Here is a 24,645-nt window from a genome sequence, read left to right on the forward strand (position 1 = left end):
TGTCCCATCCCTGGAAAGTTTCAAGGCCAGTTTGAATGAGGCTCTGAGCAACCTGGTCTAGTGAAAGGTGTCCCTGCTTATGCCAGGGGGTTGGAACTTCATGATCTTTAAAGTCTCTTCTGACTGAGGCCATTCTGTGATTATAATAGAAACAAAAAATGAAAACCTGAAACAGCCTCTAAGAAAGAAATGAGAGTTCACATTTATTCCCCGGAATCTATATATTTTATATTCTATATGTGTGTTATGTATTATAATATATTTTCTATGTTATAATTTATAATATATTATCCTCAGGACATATATTTATACCAGACAGCCTCTTTGAAGATGGGAGGTTTTCTGAGGCCTCCCTTTCTGAAATTGTCAGGATGGAAGGGATAAATCTTTACAAAATTTTTATCTGTAGAAAATCAAAGTGGAATAAGTGCTAAGAAAACAATACAGGGAAGATCAGGAGTTTGCCAAGAGAAAGCTCTTCCCTGAGTGAATGTGTAATTTATTGCCTGGTGTTCCTAACTGCTGCACAGTGGAAAACAGTGATTGGTGTTAACAATGCTGCAAGTGATGTAAAGTAGCTGAGCTTTTGTATTATCCTGGAGAAATAGCAGATTCTGTACCTGTAACATCTAAGGAAGACCTCCAGAAAATTGTATTTTGACTCAGTAGGTATAATTCTTTTGACCTCATCCTGAATTATGACCTGAGTTATTGCAGACACTCCCCAGCTCAGTGCTATGTAGCCTAATGGTCTTTTCAACACTGAAGTCAACAAATGACCTCATGGCATTGGTGGGATGACTCATGGTCATAAGCCTCCTATTTGTTGTATTAGAGTAGGTCTGGAAGATTGTATGCCATGAGTCAAGGTCACAGTGAAACAATATCTGCCTATATTTTTTGAAGAGTTATTGGTTGATCTACTGGTAGAAGGTAAACATGAAAATTGCAGGGAAAATCCTGTCTTCATCTTAAGTAAATAATATATATTTTGTTTTAATTGGAAGTTAAATAATCCTCTTACATAAAGTAAATCTATTCATTTTATTCAGGGTTGGTTTGGGTGGTTTTTTGTTGCAGGTGGTTTTTTTTTTTTTTTTTGTTTTTTTTTTTCCTAATAAGCAAGCTTAACAACTGCTTTCTTTTTAGTAATAGGAGTTTGGAGGACTTTCAGATTTCCTTTACAAAGCCCAGTTAAGAAATTTGAATTTCCATAATTGAAATGCTTAAAAGCTTCACATATATCTGGCTCAACAAGCCTCAGGGAACTTCAAGAGATTATGTTTAAGATTATGGAGATGTAGCTATTCTGAGTGTGCATGTCACAAGAGTTACTATAGGGGTTTTGTGTCTATGGTTTAGAGCCTGAGGATAAGTTCACTCTCCCCAAAAGCCACATTGCTTTGGAGCAAGTTAAGTTAAAAAAGAATAGGACAGTAGCTTGGCTGTAGCTTGGGGAACCTTTTCATGGCCTACAGAGCTGGCAGAGCTGTTGCTTCTGCAGGCTAAATAGAGACGGCTCAATTAGCTGTAAAGTCCCTGCAAAGCCAGTTGGGCTTGGAGTCATAACAGCTTTGTTTTTCAGTGTTGTTAAAAATAAAACACGCAAGCCAAGAACCTCTGGGACACTGTGTCATTGGATATTTAAGGTCAAGAATATTCAAAAGTAAAGAAACTCCAGCATTTTTAATTTCTCTGTCTGGTCTCTTTCTCTTATGGTCACCCTGCAGCCTGACCCAAACTGTGGGTTTCCTTGAGTTAAAAGAGTTCGCAAATTAAGACAGACCAGGCTTCAAAAACTACAGTACATTTGGAAAAGTATGTTCCTGGGACCTTTTTCATGAAATGAAGTCAACTTTTAAAATTTCCAAGACTTTTGGGAGTTACTTCTTAAATACCCTTTTATGTTGCAGAGAAGTGTCTTCTTGAACATTAATAAGAGACAAAATGCTTTTAAGTTCTGGAGGTTTTTTCTGAATATTTTTTTGATAGTTCAGATTTTCAGCTATGCTTCATTTATGCTTTCTCCTGCATGTGCAGTTGTGTATGTCTACAAGAAGTGTATTAGATCTTTGGCAATGTGATATAAAGCTTGGAAGCAGCAGGAGTTTCATCTTTACTCTACTTTCCCTCCTGCTGTTCTCTCCAACCCTGGCTGCTAATTTTTTTTACTGACAGTACTCATTTGCTTTTCCTTGAAAGCAGTTGGACTGGCTGGCTGAAGCAGGTGAACTGAATTCCTTGCCATCCAAGATGAATGTGGGAGATCTGATAGTTTTCTAGTCTCATATACAATGCAAGTTATGATGTTATTTTATCCTGCTTTTTAGTGTGTCCAAATTACACTGTTTCTTTTTGGTGGGCCACATAGGGTGGTCAGAAATGGTAGATTGAAAAAGTTTGTCCTGTTTGTTTCTTTGTACTTGACTATTAACAGACTAAACATAGTATTTCCTTTTTTCCCCTTTTTTTTAACCATTAGCAGTTTTCTCAATTAGAAAACCTTCAGGAGAGCTGGGATTACATAAATATAGCATAAATTTTGGTGTTTCCCTTTGAGAATCATGTTATAAATTTTAAAATCTATAATGAACTGCCATCATCTAGGAAAAGTGTTGTGCTTTTCTGAGAAGTGCAAATGCAAATTCCAAATTATCCAGTTTCATAGAACTAGATTTGTTCCACAGAATATTCCATCCCCTCTGTCCTCCTCCCATTCCTCCTCCAACATTTTATCTGTGGCCTGCTGAGGTGGAACACAACTGTATCAATTGAATCTTCATTCAGTACTTTTGATGTTCAGGCTGTGACCTTCTAGCTTTTGTTCTTGAGCACAGTTCAAGCAAGAAAAGAATGGGGTGACACTTTAAAGATTTTTTTTTTTTTTAATATGATCATTTTGCTGTCAAGAATTCTTTCTTTATCCTTGTTATGTTAGCTTAATGGCAGACCTTTCAGGCTCTGCCCTACTTCCACTGAAGAAGTTGTCCGTGCATCCTCATTGCTCACATGGGAAGTGTTGGTGAAGGGATCTTGTGCGAGTTCCAGCGCTGGAATGTTGCAAATCCATTAGTTCACTAGTGCTATAGAACCCTTCTTAGTATGGCTTTTGCTTACAGTTTCCTCTGACCTGAGTTTCAGGGCTCTCTGACTTGTCTTTTTGCCCCTGGGGCTTTCTGGATAGAGCAGATTTCTTCTGCTCAAAAACTGTTTCTTTTCTTCCCTATTTAATGCAGAAGTTGAAACTGTGGCCTTATAGATTCCGATCTACTGCTCTTGTTGTCCCTGGTAGGACGACAAGAAGGGTAGAAAACACATGACAATCACAGAATTTGGAGAATACAAGAAGGCTGGCAATCCTTTCTTTGTATATAATGAAAATATGCATCTATAAGTCATACAGAACCCTTATGCAGCCCTCATGGCTTTCTTGTTTGAGTGGAAGTTGTTGAGAATCTGTCTTTTTATGCTGTATGTAAATTTAATACCCTCTTACAGCACATTCTGCCACCAAAAAAAGTAGAGCTAAGTTAATCCTTCTCCAAGTAGCATTAGTTTTTGCCTTGTGACCATATCCCAGATGGAGAAGATTGAATTGGTAGTACAGAAACCAGCTTCTTAATATGAGTGGAGGTGCTAGCAAGTGATGGCATGTTTCAAGTGAAACTGCTTGGAGACCCTCAGGTAGCTATCCAAGCACCAGTATCTTTCATAGCCACCTGGTGAAATAAAAATTTGATATCTCTGATGTTGGGGCAAAGAAATGTTTCCTGAACCCAGCTAGTTCTTCTAATTGTTTTTTTCTTTGTCATGTCTCCCTTTTGCAGAAGGGATAATCTAGACAACAATATAATTTAGCCTTCTGATGAAAGTTACGACTTCAAATCTGCTCAAAGACATTTGTCTTTGTCAAGATCTATGTGTGTGTTTTTCTACTGCTGTGTCCTGGATTTCAAAAATACCAAAGCAGGGTGGGAACTCAGTGTTCAAACCAGTTTAGTCAGCTTCAGTTTTATCCATGGTCTTTTTAAGATGTAAACCTAGTAGATGACTGTGGTACCTCAGCAGAATTGGTTTCCCCAAAAGAGCAAAATCCTCTGTGAAGGGTCACATACTGCCTTTGATCAACCCAGAGAATGTCTAATGTGAGTTGGCCGTGTACCCAGGTCTGGATAAAGTAAAAATGCTTCCTGTGAAAGTTGTCCATCTTCATCAAAAGTCATGTCTGAGACCTGCCACCATCTTCTTGCTACTGAATTCAGTCATCATTCATAAACATCATCAGAACAATTTTGTGAATTTCTAACACAGAAAGTTCATGAATGAATTATCCTAATTCTCTTGATGTGTATAAATAATTTAAAAATTGTCTTGGTTCTTCAGACACAAACTTAGCAATGAAGATGTGCATGTGCTTCTGCTGGATCCACAACAATGTCTTTGTTTTCAACGCTTTTGTCCACGGCACAATAAGTACTTTTACTTCCTTTGAGAAAAATCCACTAGTATATTTCAAATTTTTAACTTATTTATAAAATTAAGCACCTTTAGTCTCTACAGATACAAGACACTTCTCTTTTAATATCTAAAAAATCACTCCTATATCAAAGGGAAAATGACACTTATTTTCAAATTATGGGGCCATGGCATAAGTAGAGACTTGCTAGTTGAGAAGATAGGCAGCCTGAGAAGATGAGACTACTGCAGCATTTTGTTTTGCTGCTTTTTATTTCCATCTTTTGTGGTAATGCTATGTATAGTTCACAGTAATTTGCTGAAAATTTTAGGCATGAATTGTTTCTAAACTGAAATAGGTGAGAAACATTTTCAGCAGCTTACATCTTTGTACTGGCATAAAATATGGCAGCAACCACTGTAGTCGTTAAGAAGCACTAATACCTTTCTCACAGGAAGAAAAAGGTCAGTTATAATCAAAACAGTGAAAAAAGTGGTAGCAAATACATCTTATTTTAAAGTTATATATGTGAGACAAAATATATTCCTTCTTGTCTGTTTCTTCACAGGCTCCTTTTTTCCTTTGGTCTACCAGCTGTCAGATGCTGTAGGCACAGTCGTCTGGGTGAGACCATTCCTTTGGGAGACAGCACTGCTCTTTTTTCTCTTTTGTATTTTACCATAGCCTGAAGATTGTGCTGCAAACATTTCAGTTCAGTTTTTCAGTTTTTGCTTGGAGAGGTGTGAGATTATCTTTCAGGAATTATACAGAATTGCAATAGAGGCTTCATAATGGGTTTTCTTCTTCCAGCACGAGTGGAGTTACTGCTTTCAGGCTTTATAATCAATATGAAGAGAGCAGCATTTCAATATTAGAACTTGACCTTTACTGTCTTCTTCAAAGCAATGAAAATGAATATCCACATTATTTTACTTCAGAATGTTCCCCCCGAGTAAGCAATATTAAAAAAGAAGCTGATAATGTGTCGCATTTTCCTGCTGAGATGAAGGGGAGCTGGATGGTTCAGAGACTGGTAATAGGATGTGTGGCCTTCCACCTCTGACCCATTTACTAATATATAAGCCATGACAGTGGAGTCTAAAAGTCATCACTATGAGATATTCAGCTGTAGAATCTGGAACTGTGTATTTCTGAATTGTTGAGGTCTGAGCCACTTATAACAAACTTCCACAGCTGCTCAGCTGGCAGCAGATTTAGCTTGAGCCAACTGAAAAGTGAACTTAAAACAAAGTGAAGGAAAATATCCTTATCGTAAATAAGGATGTTGTAGGTGTGCTAAACCCAGTGATTTGTATCTGTTCTGATCTGATATAGCTTGTTTGTTGTATGTGTTTTGTGGTGCATGTTTCAGAGTTCCCTTAATCAGTGCTGAAGTGATATAGACCAGTTTTCTTTGACTTTTACTTTGGGGTGTTTGAAGGGGCTTAATGTAAATCAGGATTCTGTCCTCTGGGTTTTGCCTTGAGGAGATTCTCAAAACTGGCACCATCAATGACAGGTAGTTTACGTTATTTAACTTTTTGTATTGGACCTCATGTGGAAGTTTCCTAACACCCTTTTTGGTTTGTTTTTTTTTTTTTTTTGTCTATAGGCAACTTAAACTGCAGGTTAGCTCTTTGAAGCCTGTCTTAGTTGTACAGCTAAGACCTCAGTTGTACAGCTAATTAAATTAATGTACAGATAATTAGATCCACAGGTTTTACTTAGCCTTATTCATCAGCTGGTTTTCCTGACCACAGCAATCAAGGAAGTCAAGAGGGTGGTAGAAATGTACCATCAAGGTAGCTTTGCACACAGGCTGATTGCAGTGCCAATGTGGCTGGTTTCCATCTGAAAACATTTTCCCTTCCCTCATATCTCCTAGAACTTGAGAGGACAAAGTATGGTAGTAGGTTAAATGCAACTAATCGGGGGAAGAAAAGTAAATCAAAACTGCTTGCAAACTAAAAAAAAAAAGCTTTTTACACATTTCACATACACATTCTCATTCACTTCCCTTTCCCCCTGTTTCTCTGAAATCGAGGATACATGCTTGCTCTTTTTTGTGCTCTGAGGCTCAAAAAATGTGCTTAATAATGGCAAGGACATCTTCATGCAGGCATTCACTGGATTGTGTGAAGGTTTTATTAAGAAAACAGGAAGATATAAACCCCAACTATATAGCACATTATTCTCTGGACACGATAAAATAGTTCTTTTGTTTTTCATTTCTGGTTTTCTCAGTGCAGCAGTGCCTACATTGCCTCTGCTAGGAAACTGCCAGTTCCTGAAGGGGCATCTACCTCAAAGCTAAATCCAGCAGGTTGCAGGACCATTGACAGAAAGCTGTAAAAACTTTCCCACTTCTCCAGGTTACTTTATGTATTTCTGGTTCTAAAAGATATTTTTCAATTTGCAATTACGTGTTTCTCAGAAAGTCTTGGTTATAAAGCTGACATGGTTGAAATACTGGCTTTGCATCAAGGTTTCTAACAGAATTAGCATTTGAATCACTTGAGACCCTATTCACAAAACAGAGGACTATTTGCATAATCAAAAATGCTTTATTTTGCATGCCAGTGGAGAAGCTAAGGGTTGTAACTGGGGCTCACAAACAAAATTCAAGTGATCGCATTGATGTGTGTCTGAATGCTGCTGTCTCTCAGTCTTGCTTGCACAAATTAATACAAATCTATGTAAAAGCCAAAGAAAAAGTTTTGGAGCAATGTCTAGTCTTCATGAAAAGTCTGATGAAGCAGGCGTTGTGTAAGCCATCAGTGTAAGGATTCGATGGACTTCCTACTCTTCCAAATGGAAATGAAGTTTGGGGCACTTATGCTGCTGGGTTGTTGCAAGACAATGGATGTCTTTCTAAAGATATGCTCAGTAAAAATTTATGCACTTGGAAATGGCTTCTTGTGCTAAGGAGGTCAAACTAAATAACCTATAAAAGCGTAGATCTGTGGATAGTGTGTTCAAGACTTTACCACCTTTCTGTCAATTTCTGCCAGCAGTCCAAGAGGCTTATGAATTGCATTAATAATAGTCCCATCTTGCCATCAGCCCATGCATTCATGTTTTTCATCCATTTTTATGGCTGTGGACAAGAAAGTAGAATGTCACATTCAATTACATGTGAATAACTCCTGATCACAGTTCAAGAGCACAAAGCAACTTCTAACCTCTCTGGGGCAATAGGAAACAATTGAACCTTAAAAACCCCCTTAAATATCAGGAGATTTTATCCCTTTAATTTTTTCTAGACTGAATTTCTGATGTGTTGTTACTCTTGAATCAAGTTCTTTAGTGATATTTGGATGGCAGAAGTTTTAGTTCCACAAAGAAATTTGGTTATAATAATTACAGCTTCAGATTATTTAATCTTAAAAAAAGAGTATGGTGTGATCTAGGCTTTTTGTTACTAATGAATGTCAATTAATTCAATATAAAAATTTTTGAGGCATGATATGGATTCAATTAATTTATTTAAAAATATACTAATTAAAAGCTAGAGGTCCAAATAAAAAATAAAAGAAAGTGAAGTTTAAAGCAAATTAAAACTATCTTCAAAAATAGACATGCTCCTGAAAAGACAATCTATATTTTTGAGCCTTCAGTATCATACAGTACAAAGTTTTATTCTGGTCTCTGTGTTTGTTGTTTGCTAACCTCTGGAGTAAAAGTATGTCTCAGATGCATCTAAATCTGGAAACTAGACTAGAAATTCCATTAATCTTGGTTCCTAGTATTTTAGGCTTCAAAATACTCCAGAGTCTAAGTGCATCATTAATAGATGTATCTTCTTTTCTGTACATTGTTTTGGAGCAGTCAGCAAAAGGTGAGTTTAGTCTGGTTCACACATCCATGTTCTTTGCAGAGTTTGCTGTTTTTCTGGTTGACTGAAGTGCATGAATTTAAAGTTGAGTTTCTCATTAATTTGTTTTAATTACAGAGGCCATTAACCTTGTAAAATCATTGTCAGTTATGAATCTACATATTTGAGAATTATGTAAACAAGTTTATAAAAGCTTCTCAAGTGAAATGAAAGCCAAACTGTATACAAGGACAAGGGTTTTTTAACAGCACTTGTTAAAGCCCAACAAAATGTCAGAAAAATACCTGCAGATAATCATACACTCCTTAATGACAAAGACACTGCTGTGTTTCCTATCATGTGTAGCACTCATTGTACAGTTAACATCAACGATACCTTCAAGATATGGATATGTGCAACTGTAGTTTCTTCTCAGGTAAATGGTTCTTAATATTTTAGAGTTAGTTTATTGTGGTCAGAGAACTTTGGGAGAGGAATGTGTTTTACTGCCTCAGACCAGGTTTGTTTATCTGTGGAGATCTTGTCAGTTTGTTTTAAATACTATCAGGCTGTCATATGTAAGTTTCTAAACCAGCTGGGGGAGAGAGAGGCATTTTGATGGACCTCACAGTGTCTGTGATCTGTCATCACTGGGGTGCTGAGCCCTTATTAGAAATAAATGAGTAAGGTTCCTGTGCCTGTTTCATTGACTGATTTTTTTTTTTTTTTTTTTTGTATTTTTTTAATATTTCTGTTCTACTTTCATAATGCTGGAGCTATTTGAAATATTGAACCATATTATGAATTTGGGGAGGATGTTTAGCCTTGTGAATGTTAGCACTTTCACTGCCACTATTTTAATATCAGTATCTGAACTGGAATGTGCTGTTAGAGTTTTCAATTCTTGATTTTTAGCCAAAACTTTCTGGCATATGTTGGAACAGGGATTTAGTATTCCTTATTTATCAATTTCTCTTAGAGGTGCAGTTTTCTGTTGCAGAATGTGTGATATAACATACACACTAACTAGCCATGCTGAAGGAGGAAAAAGATTCATTAGTGCCTATGGGTACTTCTGTAATTCCTGTGACCTTTTTTAGGTCAGAGTGTGTTCATTTGGGAGAAAAACTTGGCTGATAAAAATTTGGTGGCTTTGTTAAGTCATTCTTTGATTTACTTGGCATGAGGTGATGAGGCAGCAAATCGCTAGTAAAGAGCTCCAAGGACTCTACAGTGCTTGAGCTGTGTTTTCCGGAATACTAAGATGTTCTCACTTTAGTTGTAGAAACTAAAAATGTGTTTGCCCTTTTGCAGTGCCTCAAAATACTGTTGCAGATCAGCTATCTTCAAGAGTTGTTTGGAAAAGGATTCTTTAGAGGAAAAAAACACATTCCAAAGACTTTCAGAGGTTCAGAAACTACTTCAAAGCAATTATGGCTTTGCCATATTACTGAGCCTTGGTCTTATGTGTGTGAAATTGTTGCTTACCCTAAACTTAAAACTTCAGTGCACTTGCATTACACTGAAGAGTCTTCTGTTTGTGTTGGGCAAGTTTGTTTGGGATCAGCTGGTGAGATGATAGCGTTTCATCTTCAACCATGTGATAGTGCTACATTGATAAGGAAATTATATCCAGTAGTTTTGTGGTGTTCAGGTCCCATACTGGTAACACAGTCGAACACTGAGTGGTCTAGTCCAGTTTGTGCTTGGTCAAATCAAGTTAACAGCTGAAGTTTGATGTTTCTCCTTGCTTAGTTTCTGCAAGGAAAAAGGACCTCATCAGGAAGAGTTTCTGCTATACTTATTGATTCAGCCACTCAATCTGTTAGTATTTTATTAGCTTTGTCTTTCTAATTGAAAAAGGAGGTTATAGAGAAGTACAATTTAGGCACGTTGTTGTGCTTCTTCTAAGTCTTGCTGCTTAAGGTCCCCTGCTTGTTTTCTATTCCATTTCTCTTCAGGAACAAGAAACTTCTTGCCTCTTGTGTTTGGTTAGCAAGGCACTTTTTTGTTTCGCTATAACAATAAGCAAGAAGGATTTAAGAAGACAACTAAAGAATTGTCTGTATCTCTAGGATCATGTACTATGTGGGATGATGAACCAGGATTTAAGCTATTGGATGTTGGATTGTTGGCATGTCCTAAGCCTATGAAAGTCCCTTTGTGAAACTGGCTTTTTAGGTAGCAATTTTCAGTGCAGAGGTGTAAAACTTCCCGCTTTGCATGTAGCTTTGTTTTTGGATTTTTTTTTCTCATATTAACAGAGTTATAAACTCTACATGGATTATCCATGCATTTTTGTCCCCTCTTCCCTTCTGTATTTGCTCTAGCCTTGTTTCCCTTTCTGACATGCTCTGGCAGCCTGGAGAAGACTTCCCCCCTGAATGCTTGACGCTGTCTGTACCTGGGCTGTGGTAGGGAGGAGAACTAGGAGAAATGGAGGTTAGGAATAGATGTTGGTGTGGGCATTGCACCAGCTATCACAGTGAGTTTGGAAGAATGCAAATTCAGTGTCATTCAAAGAAACACCAGAGTAAGAAAGCAATGGTAGGAAGAAGGGAAGGGTTGATGACTTTGGCTGGCCTCAGTCAGGAGCCTATGGCATAGAGAATGGGGAATTGAATTGGACAGGGCTAGCATTTCCCACCATTTTTTCATTAGCAGGGTTGAAGAGGGGGAGCAGAAGTGGAATACAGGACTTGGAGATGCATTCAGCCAAAACCAGGTTTGTGATTGAGATTTTGGGGAAACTGTTAGAATTGTTCTCCTGATAGACACTGTCCTATCTATAACTGGCGTTGTACTCCGATTTCTTGGCTCGGACAGGGGGGATTGATTCTCTGGGAGATTTTAGTTGCTTAAGTGCAGCTTTAAAATACAATTTTCCATTGACTAGAAGTAAACTTTGAGAAATTGGGCAAATTTTCACTGAAACTAGAAAAAGCATTTCCTTGATCTGAAGTCTAACTTTTGAAGGTCACCTTTCAATGAATGAGTTCAGAGAAGTGTTTGAAAAAAATTCAGCAACATTAAAGAGTATATTTGTTCTCTAGTTCTCTCTTGGAAAAGATCTGACCTGTTTTGACTGGAACAAACACTGTTAGGCACAAATTGGAAAAGATGAGGACATTTGTTTAAAGTCTGTTAAGGTAGCAGTGCCATTTTAGAGGAACGGATACTTTGAGAAGCAGGGCTATTAATTTTGCTACTGTCATTGTTAATTACTATGATTCTATAAAAAGAATTTTATCTGGAAAAGCAAACAGTAAATTGCTGTAATTATAATTGATGAATGACACAACAGGATGGAAGAACTGAGTATATTTTCAAGGGGGCTGGATGTTTTATATCTGTATGTCGTAGACAGACAAGCTGTTGAGTTGTCCTTTAAAAAAAAAAGTTAACCACCTTTGGTGTTAATGGGTTATGCTCAAAGATACTTTTAATGTGTTTTCTCACATTTCTTAGGAGTGCTTTAATTATGGCATTGCTCAGAATGGCTTCCAGTGTGATTTAGATCCATAGTTTGATCCATGTCATGCATCTGCACAGGTAATTTTGAATCTGTACTTGAAAATTATGGGTATGTTTTTAGCAAAAGTAGGAGGATAGAAATCACTACCTTACCTCAACTAGGTCTCCTCTGAGCATCACTTTACTTTTGCACCCTGTCACTGTCAGCTATGGCTGTCAACTCCGTGAAGCTGAGACATTCCTTCAGCTCATCTTTTCTGTTCTGGCACCTCTCTGGCTCTCTATGAGGGCCAGCTGCTTTTTAAAGAAACATACAGGACTTGCTATCTTTTGCTTAAATGAAAATTTTTGTCCTGTATAACACATATTTCCAAGCTGAACAATGTCCCCAACCTTTCAATAAGCACATGCTGCTCTAGAGAGTGCTATGATAATAACAGGTCTCACTGTCATTTAAATGTAAATTTGTAAAGTTTGCAGTCATACTGATTTGGATATAGTTACATTCTGAAGTGAATAAAGCAAAAATCCTGGGACTCCCAGTTTTTTCTGTTTCCTCTCCATTGCTTGCACTTTGAATTCAACTAACATTATTGATGGGTACTATGAACTGCAAGAGTAAATGACAATTCAGTGATGGGGTGAGAATCAAGACAATACCTAGAGACCACAGGGCAAACCAGGAGGAAAATGTATCTGCTCCTTGTGAATTGGTAGGGCCTTCACATGTGAAAAAAACACTTAAAATGTATTTTCAGATTATGTGCTTGCATAGTGGATGTCCAACAATGTTGGCACCAAAGGGCTATATTGGTCATGGTAAAGCATGGCTGTCCATTGCCAATATAATCTTTCAACCAATTTAGTCTGGAAAATAATTTAACCCTCGCTGAGTTTTGCTGCTATAGTGTCTGCAAGCTTGTTTCATCACTATTGCTTTTTTCATGGTAGAAATTAGTTTACAAGTTACTTGAGGGAATATTGCCATTTTGTAGTCTGCATGCTTAGCATATTTTTAGATGGGAAAGAAAAAACAATTACAAATTTTATAAAAGGCATCAAAGAGATCTAGTCTGAATTAAGGTTATTTCCTGTCCTTAAAGATGTTTTTAAAATGTTCTAGATATTATTCATACATCATTCATTCTAATGATGCTTAAGAGCGTAATAGTTCATTGTTTTGAGTTGCTTTTTAGGGCAAGTTACACAGTAACTGCATTTCATTTGCTTCATTATAACATTTTTGTTCTTTTCCTACATACACTCCATATTTTTCTCTTTTCAGTTACAGAACAGTATGCCTTATTTTCACTGTGATAGATTTTGTTTACTAAAATAGTTGTAAAAATAGTTGTTTGTTAGCTTTCTACAGAGTCTGCCTTTCTTTAACATGGAAACCATTCCACAAGAGATGCAGCAATGCTATGAGCATTCCACTTTATTTTCCACTTATGGGCAAAGAGGCATGTTGAGCCTCACCCACCCAGAAGAAGAAAATTGACATGATCTTTTAAAGACTCCTGTCTCGCTCCCTTTTTGAAAAATAGCAAGACATATGCCACAAGCCTTTTTTTTTCTGCTGCCTGAAGTGTGTGCTGACAAATGAGTCTGCTTTTCGTGCAGCTTTTTTTTTTCTTCTGAAGGAAATGGCCCACTGAGAAATAGAGCAAAAGTAATTTTTTTTTTAATAGCGTTTCTGTAGAATTCCTCATTTGTAAGTAGTGGCTCAAGTATGCTGGTAGGCAACTGAGTTTCATGTCAATGCAATTTAATTATTTTCTATGATGTTTTTCTGTCTTCTCTGTACAAAAAAAATATTCATTGCAGGTACATAAGGTTAAGTGATTTCTTGTCATATTGAAGGATTGGTAAAAGTGAGTAACAAAATGCTCATTGACTTCAGCAGAGCATGAGGTTCAGTGCTGGTACTTGGTTGTTTACTCCCTCATTTGGACAATGTAATACTAATATTGCAGATATACCATTTAAAGCAGAGGATCTTTATTATGGTTGCAAAGTCAATTGTTAAGAAGTTGTCAGAATTAAGTTTACCTGTGAAAACTTAATTTGGTCTCTCTTCTTCTACTGTTCTTTCCTTAATTAAACAACAGCACCACGTTTGCTCCTGCTGTGTGATCTCTGCCTGTGTCGGAAGATGATCGATTAATTTAATTTAATGTTCTTGATGGGTGGCTCTAGCTATAGGCACCTACTGTGCATTACTAAAACACAGATGGTTTTGAAAATTTCTAGAACCCTAGTCACTCTACTCTGACTACTTAAATATTTGTTCATCTTGTCAGCACCCCACTTGCCAAGAGTCCTTTTAAATGATGATTTTGAGATGACTTTCAAAGTACTTGCATAATGCTGGGTAATATCAATGTACAGTGTTGCTTGGGGTTCTGTAATAATTGTATGCATGCTGCTGTTCTGGTAAGTGTGAATGAAGATCAAAAGTTGAAATGTTCAGAAAATGAGGAATATGGTAATATTATCAGCTTGAATGACTTAAAAGTTATGCTTAGTCAGTGGTAAGGTAAGGGTAAAGATCAGGCTGATTTTCTTCTGACTTGGACCTCGTAGAGTTTTCACCTTCTCTCATGAATGGGCAAGATCCTTCTCTGTATTTATTCCATCTGTAACACAAAATTAAAGACCTGAGAACAGTTAATGGGTACAAGAACACAAGTTGGTCGCTGCAGGAGAAGTTAGGCTGTGAATTTGCAGGTTGTCAAAGTGTGAGAGAAATGCAAGATAGATGTGAAACAGCTGTGACCTGAAACCCTGGCTTATCTCATGGTAGTGACATCAGGAATGTGTATCTCGAAGTTCGCATTGTGGCAGCCCCTGTAATTGTAGTCCATCTCTGTTTTGAGTGCTTAGCATGGCCTAGCATTCTTTATTTCAATTTGGACTTTTGTGTAAGTAATGTTCCAAGTGTTTGAAAAAGCAAGTGGAAATCTCTCTTCCATTTTCTGGTGTTGCATGTGCACTCCAATGTTTCAATATATTTGCTAGCTCTCACATGAACACATCTACTTGAACTGATATGTTAACTGGTACTTTGAAGGGTGCTTCTCTCTGTAGACTGAAATTGCATGAGAATGAGGAAAACTGCCAGATGCTTTCATTGATTCCTGCTGAAAGCAGTGGGAATCTTGGGTTCTTGTATGGACGTCAGTGGAGAATATGTGCTAGTGTCTGCAGGCTCTTGTGTACTTCCCCCAAAATGTGAGTGTTTGCGTACCTGTGCTCTGCATCTTGTCCCTTTTCTGTCTTGTCTATGTGCTCTTTCCACTTCCCATGTTTTTCCACCTGTGAAAGATGTTCGTTTATCCTCTGGCTTTTTTTTTCTCCTTACCCAGCTGTCCTAGCTTCCACTGTGGATCACAGCCTCTCCTGCCATCTCACCTTTTTGGTATTCCTCCTTCCTTTCACACTGCTGATAGTCAGGCTGACCCAAGGAGAAAATTTCCAAAGCTTTAACTTGACCAAATTTCGAGTAGTTTCACAGAGATGGCAAAGTGTGTATTTCTATTTTAAAGGCCTCTTCCCAGATTTTTAATCTCTACTCCAAATCTCTACTCCAAAACACTGGGTTGAGGAGTTTGTTTATTTTTCAAAGGGAAAGTTATTCTGTGGGTTACAGAAGTTGTTATTAAAGCCTGTTTTTGAGAGATGGGAGTAACTGTTTAGGTTGAAAACTTCCAAAGTAATCCTAAGGTAGATAGATATTTATGTGAAGACAGTGTCTGAAATTCATCATGATAACAGGGCTAAAAACAGCCATAAATAGATTGTGTTCTTAGTCCTGGTCATGCTATGTGTGCATCAAAAAGTAGTAGAAATGTTCTATAATGCTACCTGCATTATAGAGTTGTTTTCTGTAAACACTGGATATTTTTGGTTTGCACAGTTTCCTCCTCTTGAATACTGAAATGGATAGGGAAGGCAAAATATGACTGGCTGCTACAAGATATGACTAGCATATGGTAATTACTTTCCAAAAGAGTCTGGCTTTAATAGGATGATGTCTCATTATTTTTAACCTCCATCTGCACTTGTGTTGGAAAAGCTCTGGGAACAATACACAATGCATATATTTATATCTAGAATGTAATGAAAGAGACATTCATTTCATATGGCAGCAGTCTTCTCTATAACTGCTAGAATAATATATTGTAGTGCTTTTCAGAGCGTATTTGATCAGTCCTTCCATTGTTTTATTCCAGTTCAATAGGCAAAGAGATTTTAGCAGGTTTGTGACTTGCCTTTTGCTTAGGGGACTACAGCTGTAACAAGAAGAACCTTTGACAGTGCCTATGTGTTGTTACACACAGCCTTTTTCTGTATTTCTTCTCTAATAGCATCCTATACTTCCAAGGAGCAGCAAGAAGAAGTTTCACAAACAAAAAAAAATACTTGGTTAAAAGTTCAAGTCACTCATGTAAGCCTGAATTGAAGCTGACGAGGTAAATGAAGCTAATTTGATCCATGTAGTCCCTCCAGCAAAGCAACCTACAGTTGAAGGACTACCAAGTACTTGCAAGCATGTGAAGCGCTATCTGCTTCCTTAATGGCAGACTGGTGGTTTTTTGACTTAATGAAAACTAGAAAAAGGACTATTTGTTAGATTTAGAAGAGACTTTCATGAGGTTGGAATTAGCAGTAAAGAAGGTAATTGAACTAAGCTCATGTAATAACCCATCTAAAGTTTTTGGTTCTGCTTTTTCTTCTTTCTGTACCTCACAAATTCTTTTGCAATTTTTAATGAAACTTCTTCCTAAAAAGTTTTCCAAGCTGAAGAGTGGCCTACATATCTTTATTGTATTGTGTCCACTAAGATCAGAATGGAAGCTGACCAATTCTGAGTGTTTATAGGTATGCAGCTCTAAAATCAATTACTTGGGATTACATATGTGCTATAAATAATAATCATTCTGCAGAATATATCCTGTGGTGAGAAGATGGGAAGTTTCTGGTCAGTGTGGTCTTACCTAGGATGTGCAGTTTTCACTGAACTGAATTTTGTTATGTTAGGGTTCTAGGACAGCAAAGCTATTTGCTTGCAGTAAATCATTTCAGATGGGTGAACTGGAAAATAGCAAAGTGTAGATTTGGGGACTGCATTTCTGAGGAGGAAATTACTGCACATTTATTGCTGCAAAACCAACAGAGTGCTGAATTCCTGTCTCTGTGGTAGAATTCTAAGAAACATTTTGCACATAGAAATCCCTGCTGTGTGGGAAGTGGATGAGAAGTATATGGGACATTGTGCTCTCAGGCCAAATTTTAAAAATTGCTATGAAAGATGTATAGATTGAAAATAAGTTGCTGGGAGAGAAGCAGAACTGTAGTTTGTGCAGGCAGTAAGACACATTTGAGTGTTTGTTCAGGAAACATGATTATACGCAAAAAACCCCATGAATGTTTTCTCACTAAGGATGTCTTTCCAGGAGAGCTCAGAGACTGATCCCAACTGTGTATGCAAGGAAGCTGGCACTCTGACAGAGAGCGCCGTTGTGTCTGCAGAGTGTGACAAGCTGCAGAATTTTAAAGATAAATTGCTTGGCTCTGAAGCACAGCAGCTTACTTGCTTTCACAGATTTGTGTTACTGACTAGTATATGTGTTCTTTGGTGTCTCAGAAATCCAACAGGGCAGCAAAGATGCACAGTTGCTTTAACAGCATTAGAGAAGGGCAAGCTTCCATAGTGTGCAGTCTTCAAAAGTCTCCTGATGAGAGAAATCCTCCTGGAGTGGCAGTGAGGAAGGGTGAGCACTGCTTGTGAATAGCAGCATGAGCAATAGTTAGCACTGGTGCATGGTAATCCCAGAGGACACCCCAGCTACTGAGGAAAGCAGGTATTTTTATAGTTATACTTCTTAGAAAAATGTTGAAAATGTGGAAATATGAGAGAGCATCATCAGCAGTTGTACATTATGGTGCATATGGGCAGCATGAGGCCGAGTTCTGTGGCTGCTGAGAAAAGCTTCCAGGTCATTGAAATATCAGCCAGTTTGAAAATCATGGATTATTCTTCTGTCTAAAGCCACAGTGGAGATTTGTGATTTTTCACAAAGTGAGAATAAAATGATATTCAGAAATTGAAAGACTGAATGGATGATCAAAGGACCATAATTAATGTTTGAGCTTAATGTACTTACCTTGTCCACAACTACTATCTTTGCTAGTGAAAAGATCTTCCATATGACCTGGGAGTCAATAGTAATAGTTACTTTTGTTGACTTTATCAAACAGCTGTGAAATATTACTTTATGAGATATGGGAATAGCCTTTTTCAAAACACTCCCAAGCCGAGGCTGATCTAAAAGTCACAAGGCTTTGTTAAATGGAGTGTCAGGTTTGAGCTGATCCTGTAAACCCCGCAGGGAGCGAAGCACTGATTTACTGATGCTACTCAGGTTTTGGGTAAGAGTTGGCTGCAGTCCATCTGGCTTGCCTTGCTTGTGGAGTGAGTGTACTTTAGAATGCAGCTCATCTGGGAACAGCAAAAACCTCCTTGACCAGCACAAGTGATATGGCAGCTTGCCAGGAGCTCATAATAGATGAGAGCATTCCCTTGTTGGAAGGGAAGCCTGTGATGGTTATTCAAGCAAATGCAATGTGTTTCCTTTAAGTATGTAAATATGGTTATTAGCCCTTGATGGAAAGTGTGGAGTGTTGGTACATTTAGCAACTCAGATCATGAGCTTGTGTAAAAGTCACAGAAATCATCATCTGTGATGTTGTTAATTGTTGAAGTTATGTCAACAATTTGCCTTCCTTGGGTTTTACTATTAGAATTTGCTGTGTGGGACTGTGCAAACACGGGTGACAAAGAAAGCACCTGGCCATTCAAACCCATATAATACTTTGTCTAAAGTGTTCTAAAAATGAATTTTAACATTCCTTGCTGCTGTTTTTCCTCAGAACTCTTTGGAGAAATTAATTAAAAGTGCTACCATCTGTTTATCTTACATTTCATACCAAGGGTAAAAAAAGAGTGCCAGTACTTTTGAAGCAGCATTGTATAATTTTGTTATTAAAAATACATGTTAAGAGTACAGTGAGTACTAGTACATTGGTCCCACTTTTTTGAGTTGTTGCAATGCTTTTTCAAAAACATTTTAGTCTTTTTATCTTAAAAGAAAGCAACTCAGTGTGAAATCTGTGGGTAATAATCACTGGGTGGAGGTGGCCTTCTCTGACAGAATTATTTTGTACTAGAAGTAACACCAGGCACAGCAGCACCTGACTTCTCACTGAGCTCCAGTAGCAGCTGCATTGGCAGCTTCAAAGGTAAAGTCAGCCTTGTCTCAAGTTGATGCTGACATATACTCTGGACTCGTTTTTATTCTTTTGGATGTGGATTTCTGGATTTTGTCTTTGAATTAGTGGAGTTCATCCAAAGTTCTATCCCCTTCGTGTAAGAACTTGCCCAAAAGAGGAGTGTATAGGTCATTTGTTCAGAAAAGCTGTTTTTCTGGGAAAAGCCTCCATATTATGGTTCATATTTCATTTTGTTTTTAAAGTACTCTGTGGAAGAAGAAACAGCTTACTTCTTTCAGACAACTTTTTTTTTTCTTTTCTCTTTTTAATTTCCTCCCTGTCCCCCCCCCCTTTTTTTTTTTAAGAAACAAAACAGTGTTTTCACAAGACAGACAATCTTAATGATAAGTCCAGATAGAAGAACATGTGGGGTAATTCTCTTACTTTCACCAGTTATATTTGTTTTCTCACAATATAAATTGATAGTGTAATTGCTTATTTCTGCAGTGTAAAATTAGCGCAATTAAGATGATTTTGCTGTCTGTGCTGTATTACCTACTGTATTTCACTTGGACTAATAAAGAAGACTGAAATTTCACCCTGCAGGTGATATTTCATAGTTCTTGTAATATATGGCAGATGCTGATTATTGAGGCTGTAAAAGGGGAGAATTGGATATTAGAGAAGATAAATAAGAGTGGGGGAGGGGACCATAGGGGAAAGGCAGTATTTGCAAAGACCTCGAGGTAAGCTGCTTTCAATGTACTGTTTAAGCTTTAATGACCCTTGTAGAGATTCTAGCAACAAAGTAATGGCCAACTAGAGGAATTAAAGGCCTCAGGTGACGATCTGAACAGCAAAAGCTGACAGAGGCCATAAATACTATTGCAGTTCAACACAGGTTCTGCTAGGAGGAAGTTTTTTTGTTCACAGTGTCTGTGAATGTGTGGTCATTCAATAAGGTTTGAGGAAAAAGCTGGTGAAAACCTCAATTACTTCAGGTGAAATCTTCTTAGGGTTTCCCCAGGTTAAAAGTTCTTGTTTCTGTTAGAAGGTAGCTTTCAAAACAGTTGTTCTTTATCTTTTGTTTGTATCCATACCTTTTTCCAGCAGCAATTTCTCATAATTTTCTTTAAAAAAAACCCCAACATATCCAAATATCTCTGAGCTTTAGTTCCAAGAAATTGTCCAATTTCTAAGATGAGAATCCCTTTAAAACTGCTCACAACTCTTCTTTTCCAAAAAAGGCCTCTATTTAATTTGTGGGATATTAACAGTTTCTAGACATGCACTGGTCAAATGTCTACAATTCTTATTTGTAATTACAGTAGCTGTTTTACAGCTCAGTGGCAACAAAATCAGAGCACAGGAAAGACTCCTCTGTGCTGGCTCTCTAAATAGCATGAGCTGTGGAGTGCAGCTCATGCTGCAAACTCTTTTGAAATTTTTCTTATCATCTCTTCATCCAGGTTGTTGGATCACCTCATTCTTGGTCATAGAGCTTCCTTGCAGGTTTGCAGTCCTGTCTTCATGATACCTGTGATGATACTTTGAAACAGCTTTATGGTATTTTCCTCTTTGCTGTCTGCCTTCTGCCTAGGATGAACTCCAGAGTTTGGTGCTAAGGATGCTTGTGGAGGAACACTGATGCAGCCAGAGGCCATGTTGCTTTTGTGTTGCTTCCTAGAGTGATTACCTTGTCAGATTGATCTCCTAAAGACCAGAATGAGAGATGATATGTACTTATCTTAATTCAAAGCCAGATGACCCCTGGAGTTACCTCAGCCTGATAGAAAACCCTGGATAGGACAGCAAGGGGTAACAGTGCTGTGGAAGCTCTGTAGTTTCCTTTCTGCACAGTAAAGGATTGAGACACACATTTGGCCTTTCATTTTTTTTTTTTCCTTTGACAAAAGTAGAAGGGTGAGAGAAGAAAGTTCTACATTATTCAGTTTAGAAATGTACCACTCATTTGCATGTCTTTGTATCTATTATTTACTTGCTAGGGTGACTGATAGTCCTACTCAGATATATGCATGAGATGACAAGGCACCGACAACAGAATGACATTGGTAACAACACATGGCTTGTCGGCATATATTGCTAAAATATGCCATGTCTTATGGAACATTAAATATGTAATATGGATTGAACATTAAATATGTATTAGGTTGTAAAAAAATTAGTGAAGGCGATTACCTGAAAGTTCACTACGATAAGTCTTTGTCTTTTCTGAAAACATGAGCTAGTACCTTTAAAAAATATAGCAAGAAAATACCATGTATTTGTTCTCATTGGCTAATACAAATGATTAATTAAATCTCTGGTATATTTGAGAGAAAGGAGTATTATTGCTTAAGACCCTTTTGTTAGGATAGATGCTGCACTTAATTTAGACAGCAACTCTGTTGTGTTGGATAGGAAGGATTATGTTTTGAAAAGACATGCTTGACTTTTGTCTGAGAGAAAAAAAAATACCTTTGAGTGTAGGAGTGCTCTTGGTGTCTGGTTGCTCAGACATGAGTGATTCACTTAGAGGAGGCTGTGTAAAGAAAGAATCTCTTGCTCCAGCTCATTTTGGCCTCAGAGTGAGGCTGAGTTTGGCCAGCAAGGTGGAAAAAATAGCATTGAATGGGAAGGTGTGATCTTCAAAAACTGGATGTGTGGAACTCATGAACATAGAAGACACTAAAGTACAACTATTGATTGTCAGGTTATGAAGCTCATTTAAGTCACTAAAAAAAGAGAGCAAATCAGTATAAAATATCTGGATACTCTTTAAGATAACATGTATGCTTTGCTTTTCAGCTTCTCTTTTGAAAGGATTGAAACATGCAAACATTGTGCTGCTTCATGACATCATTCACACCAAGGAGACCTTGACACTTGTGTTTGAATATGTGGTGAGTAAAGTGAATGTATGTTCTAGATATGGTCCAGAGTGTATTGAATTTTAGGGAAGTGCTCCCTTTGCCATCAGTGATCTATTAATCAGGCCAAAATAACCCTTTACTTTATTCAGGAGAGAGATGGCTGTAAGAGATTTTGCTTTGTAATGGAGTAGGCTAAAAGTGGAAAGCTGGATTAAACCAGATTCAGAGACTGAGAAGTAGCTGCTAGGCTGTTGAAGGACCTTAGGCTGAGTTGACTTTTCAAACTTACTCTGCTTCCTAGTTATCATATGTTTATTGGAGCTTTTTCTTTATTGATGTTATCAGGTAGCTTTAAATAGGTGACAATAATGTAGGGAAGAACAGGACTGAAATGCTTAACAGGTAGCTCCTTGATGAAAAGCATATATCAAGTTTAACTTGTCTTTTTTTTGTGATTGACTTGTGCAGAGTGTCTTTTTATAAGCAATGTCAGTAAGAAAATGTTTGGTGCATGCAATTTAGAATTTGGGATTTTTTTAGTTTTTCCATGACTAACGCTTTACCTATTAATTAAAACTTCAATTTACATAGTAGGCAGTGTAAGGATCTAATTGTGTTGAGAGTATTACTTTCCAGAGTACTGGCCTTGGCCTCCTAATTAATCTTTTTAGTTTTTCTAAGACAAACATATGGCATTTATGTAGAACTATTTAGCATTTAGCTGTGGAATTATGCAATGTACTATCATAATTAACCTCCCAGTTTTCACAGATGGGTCGAAGAACATGCAATTTAAAAGAAACAAATTACTTTAGACACCATTAGATTTTCAGTATAATATCAGCTATTATATTATAGTCTGTAAGACACTGTGTTTATAAAGTACAGTGATTGCTAGCATTACTCTAAATACAACTCTGCTTGAGACAGATGGAATTATGTGTGTGTTTCTTGGGGGAAGGTCTTAATTTTTACATGATAATGTACACAGCATCACAGAATCGTGTCTGGAGAAGCCATTCACCTTGTGTATTTATGTAAATGTGCTGCACTGCACACAGGGTGTGGGTATTCAGCTGCAGCAGCCTGCAGAGCATTTGATACAGTATGTATTTTTTACCTCAGGTATTGGAACAGTTATAAAAATTTAATTCCTTTTTTTTAAAATCAGTAATTCTGCTCCTGACTTATACACTGAATTAACATAGCAAAAGCCTTGATACTTAATTTTATGTAATGGTCAGTGTACACTTATTTGCATATCTTTACACACATACATTTTGCAGTCCCATTTATCAGCAGCTGTGTTTAGCTGTATTCTTCAGCACTGGTTGAGAAATTAGATGTACAGAATATGTTTCTCCCTAAAATAAATGGATTTGCCTATTACACTAATTTCAAATTGATGGATTTTACGTTTTGCTTATTACACTGATGCAAGTTTCTGGATTTTATATCCAGTAAGGTTGTTCAGACAGGTTGTTTAAGATAGGTTGTTTAAGACTCACAGCCATGTACAGGCACAGATTAAGTTTCATGCAGTGGCACATTCTTCTGGATTCACTAAGCTATTTTTCAACAAGGGACCAACCCTGCCGAAGGCTGCACCTTTTGGTTCTCATGGTGTTTGGTAGCTATTGAGACTGTTTGAGAATCTCATTTAGTAATGGTTTCTAGCAACTGCTCCAAGTGATATTTTAGTGTTTAGGCTGATAGGCAATCTCTAAAGGTGCTACTGGGGAAGAAGGGAAGGATACTTTATTCTCTCCAAACAGCATAAGGACTGTATAATAAAGACATTGCAACATACTCCTGTGCCTTGAGATGACAACATTTCTTAACAAAAGTCTGTTTTCATTGTTCGGTAATGTAAAGTTATAGTCTGATCAAATAGTGAATGCTATCTGATAATGCCTGAGAATGGCCACATAACCTGAAATTAATTCTTGTGGATACAGGTTTTTATTGCATGTTTGCATGGATCTCATTTGTTCCTTTGGTTATAAAGCTTCCATTCAGTGCATGGTGTGTGAATGTGCAGAGGCAAAAATTACAGTTGCCCATTTAAATGTACAAATTTTGGCTGGCTGAGTATGCAATCTAGCTGTGTAATTGGTGTTACTGAGCTCTGTAACTGTAATGTCTGGTTTGTTGTTATTTTAACACCTGTACATGGTTTAGCTCAATCGTACGGGTAATTTGCACTGAAAGAAGTCAAAATATTCATGTGATTAAAATTACATGGTGGTGTACGTTTTTGAGTGACTGAATCGTAACCTAAAAGGGATTGAATTTGATTTATTTCATAAAGGGATATCATGGAACTGATACTCAATTGCCATTGATCACTATTGACCTTTTCAAACATAATAAAAGACATCTGAGTGAGTTATCTTGACTAAATTAGGAATGAACAGTTAGTGACCCGAGAATTCTCAGAAAATGGAAACTTTGGGTTGCTAGGTTGGTGATGATTCCTTAGAGAAAGTAATACTGGTGAAATGCCTGAGGTTATCAGAGGTGTTTGATTTCAGCATTGACCCTGAAAGAGTAGAATGAAATTTAATTTCATGCAGCACCTTAAATTGCAAAGTGCATTATGGTAGTAAGTTAAATGCTGAAAGCAGAATAGCTTCTGAAAGGGAACATGGCAGTCATTAAATTCTCTGGGTCCCTCAAATTAGTTTTCTTTTAAATATGTATGTCTGTCAGATGAAGACATGACAGAGTTTTTTAACTTTAACCTTGGTGTT

The 24,645-nt window shown here is 37.3% G+C and overlaps 1 protein-coding gene across 2 annotated transcripts in view; it reads left to right on the plus strand.

Moving 5' to 3' along the window:
• The window catches only part of CDK14 (cyclin dependent kinase 14), a 323,842-nt gene that overhangs the window by 108,798 nt on the left and 190,399 nt on the right, over positions 1–24,645 (plus strand). For both annotated transcript variants that reach the window (XM_053989755.1, XM_053989764.1), the window contains exon 6: positions 21,828–21,922. In XM_053989755.1, coding sequence (XP_053845730.1) covers positions 21,828–21,922 — 95 coding nt within the window. The remainder of the gene's footprint in view (positions 1–21,827; positions 21,923–24,645) is intronic.

The sequence above is a fragment of the Vidua macroura genome, chromosome 1 (assembly GCF_024509145.1).
Source record: "Vidua macroura isolate BioBank_ID:100142 chromosome 1, ASM2450914v1, whole genome shotgun sequence".
Classification (NCBI taxonomy): Eukaryota; Metazoa; Chordata; class Aves; order Passeriformes; family Viduidae; genus Vidua; species Vidua macroura.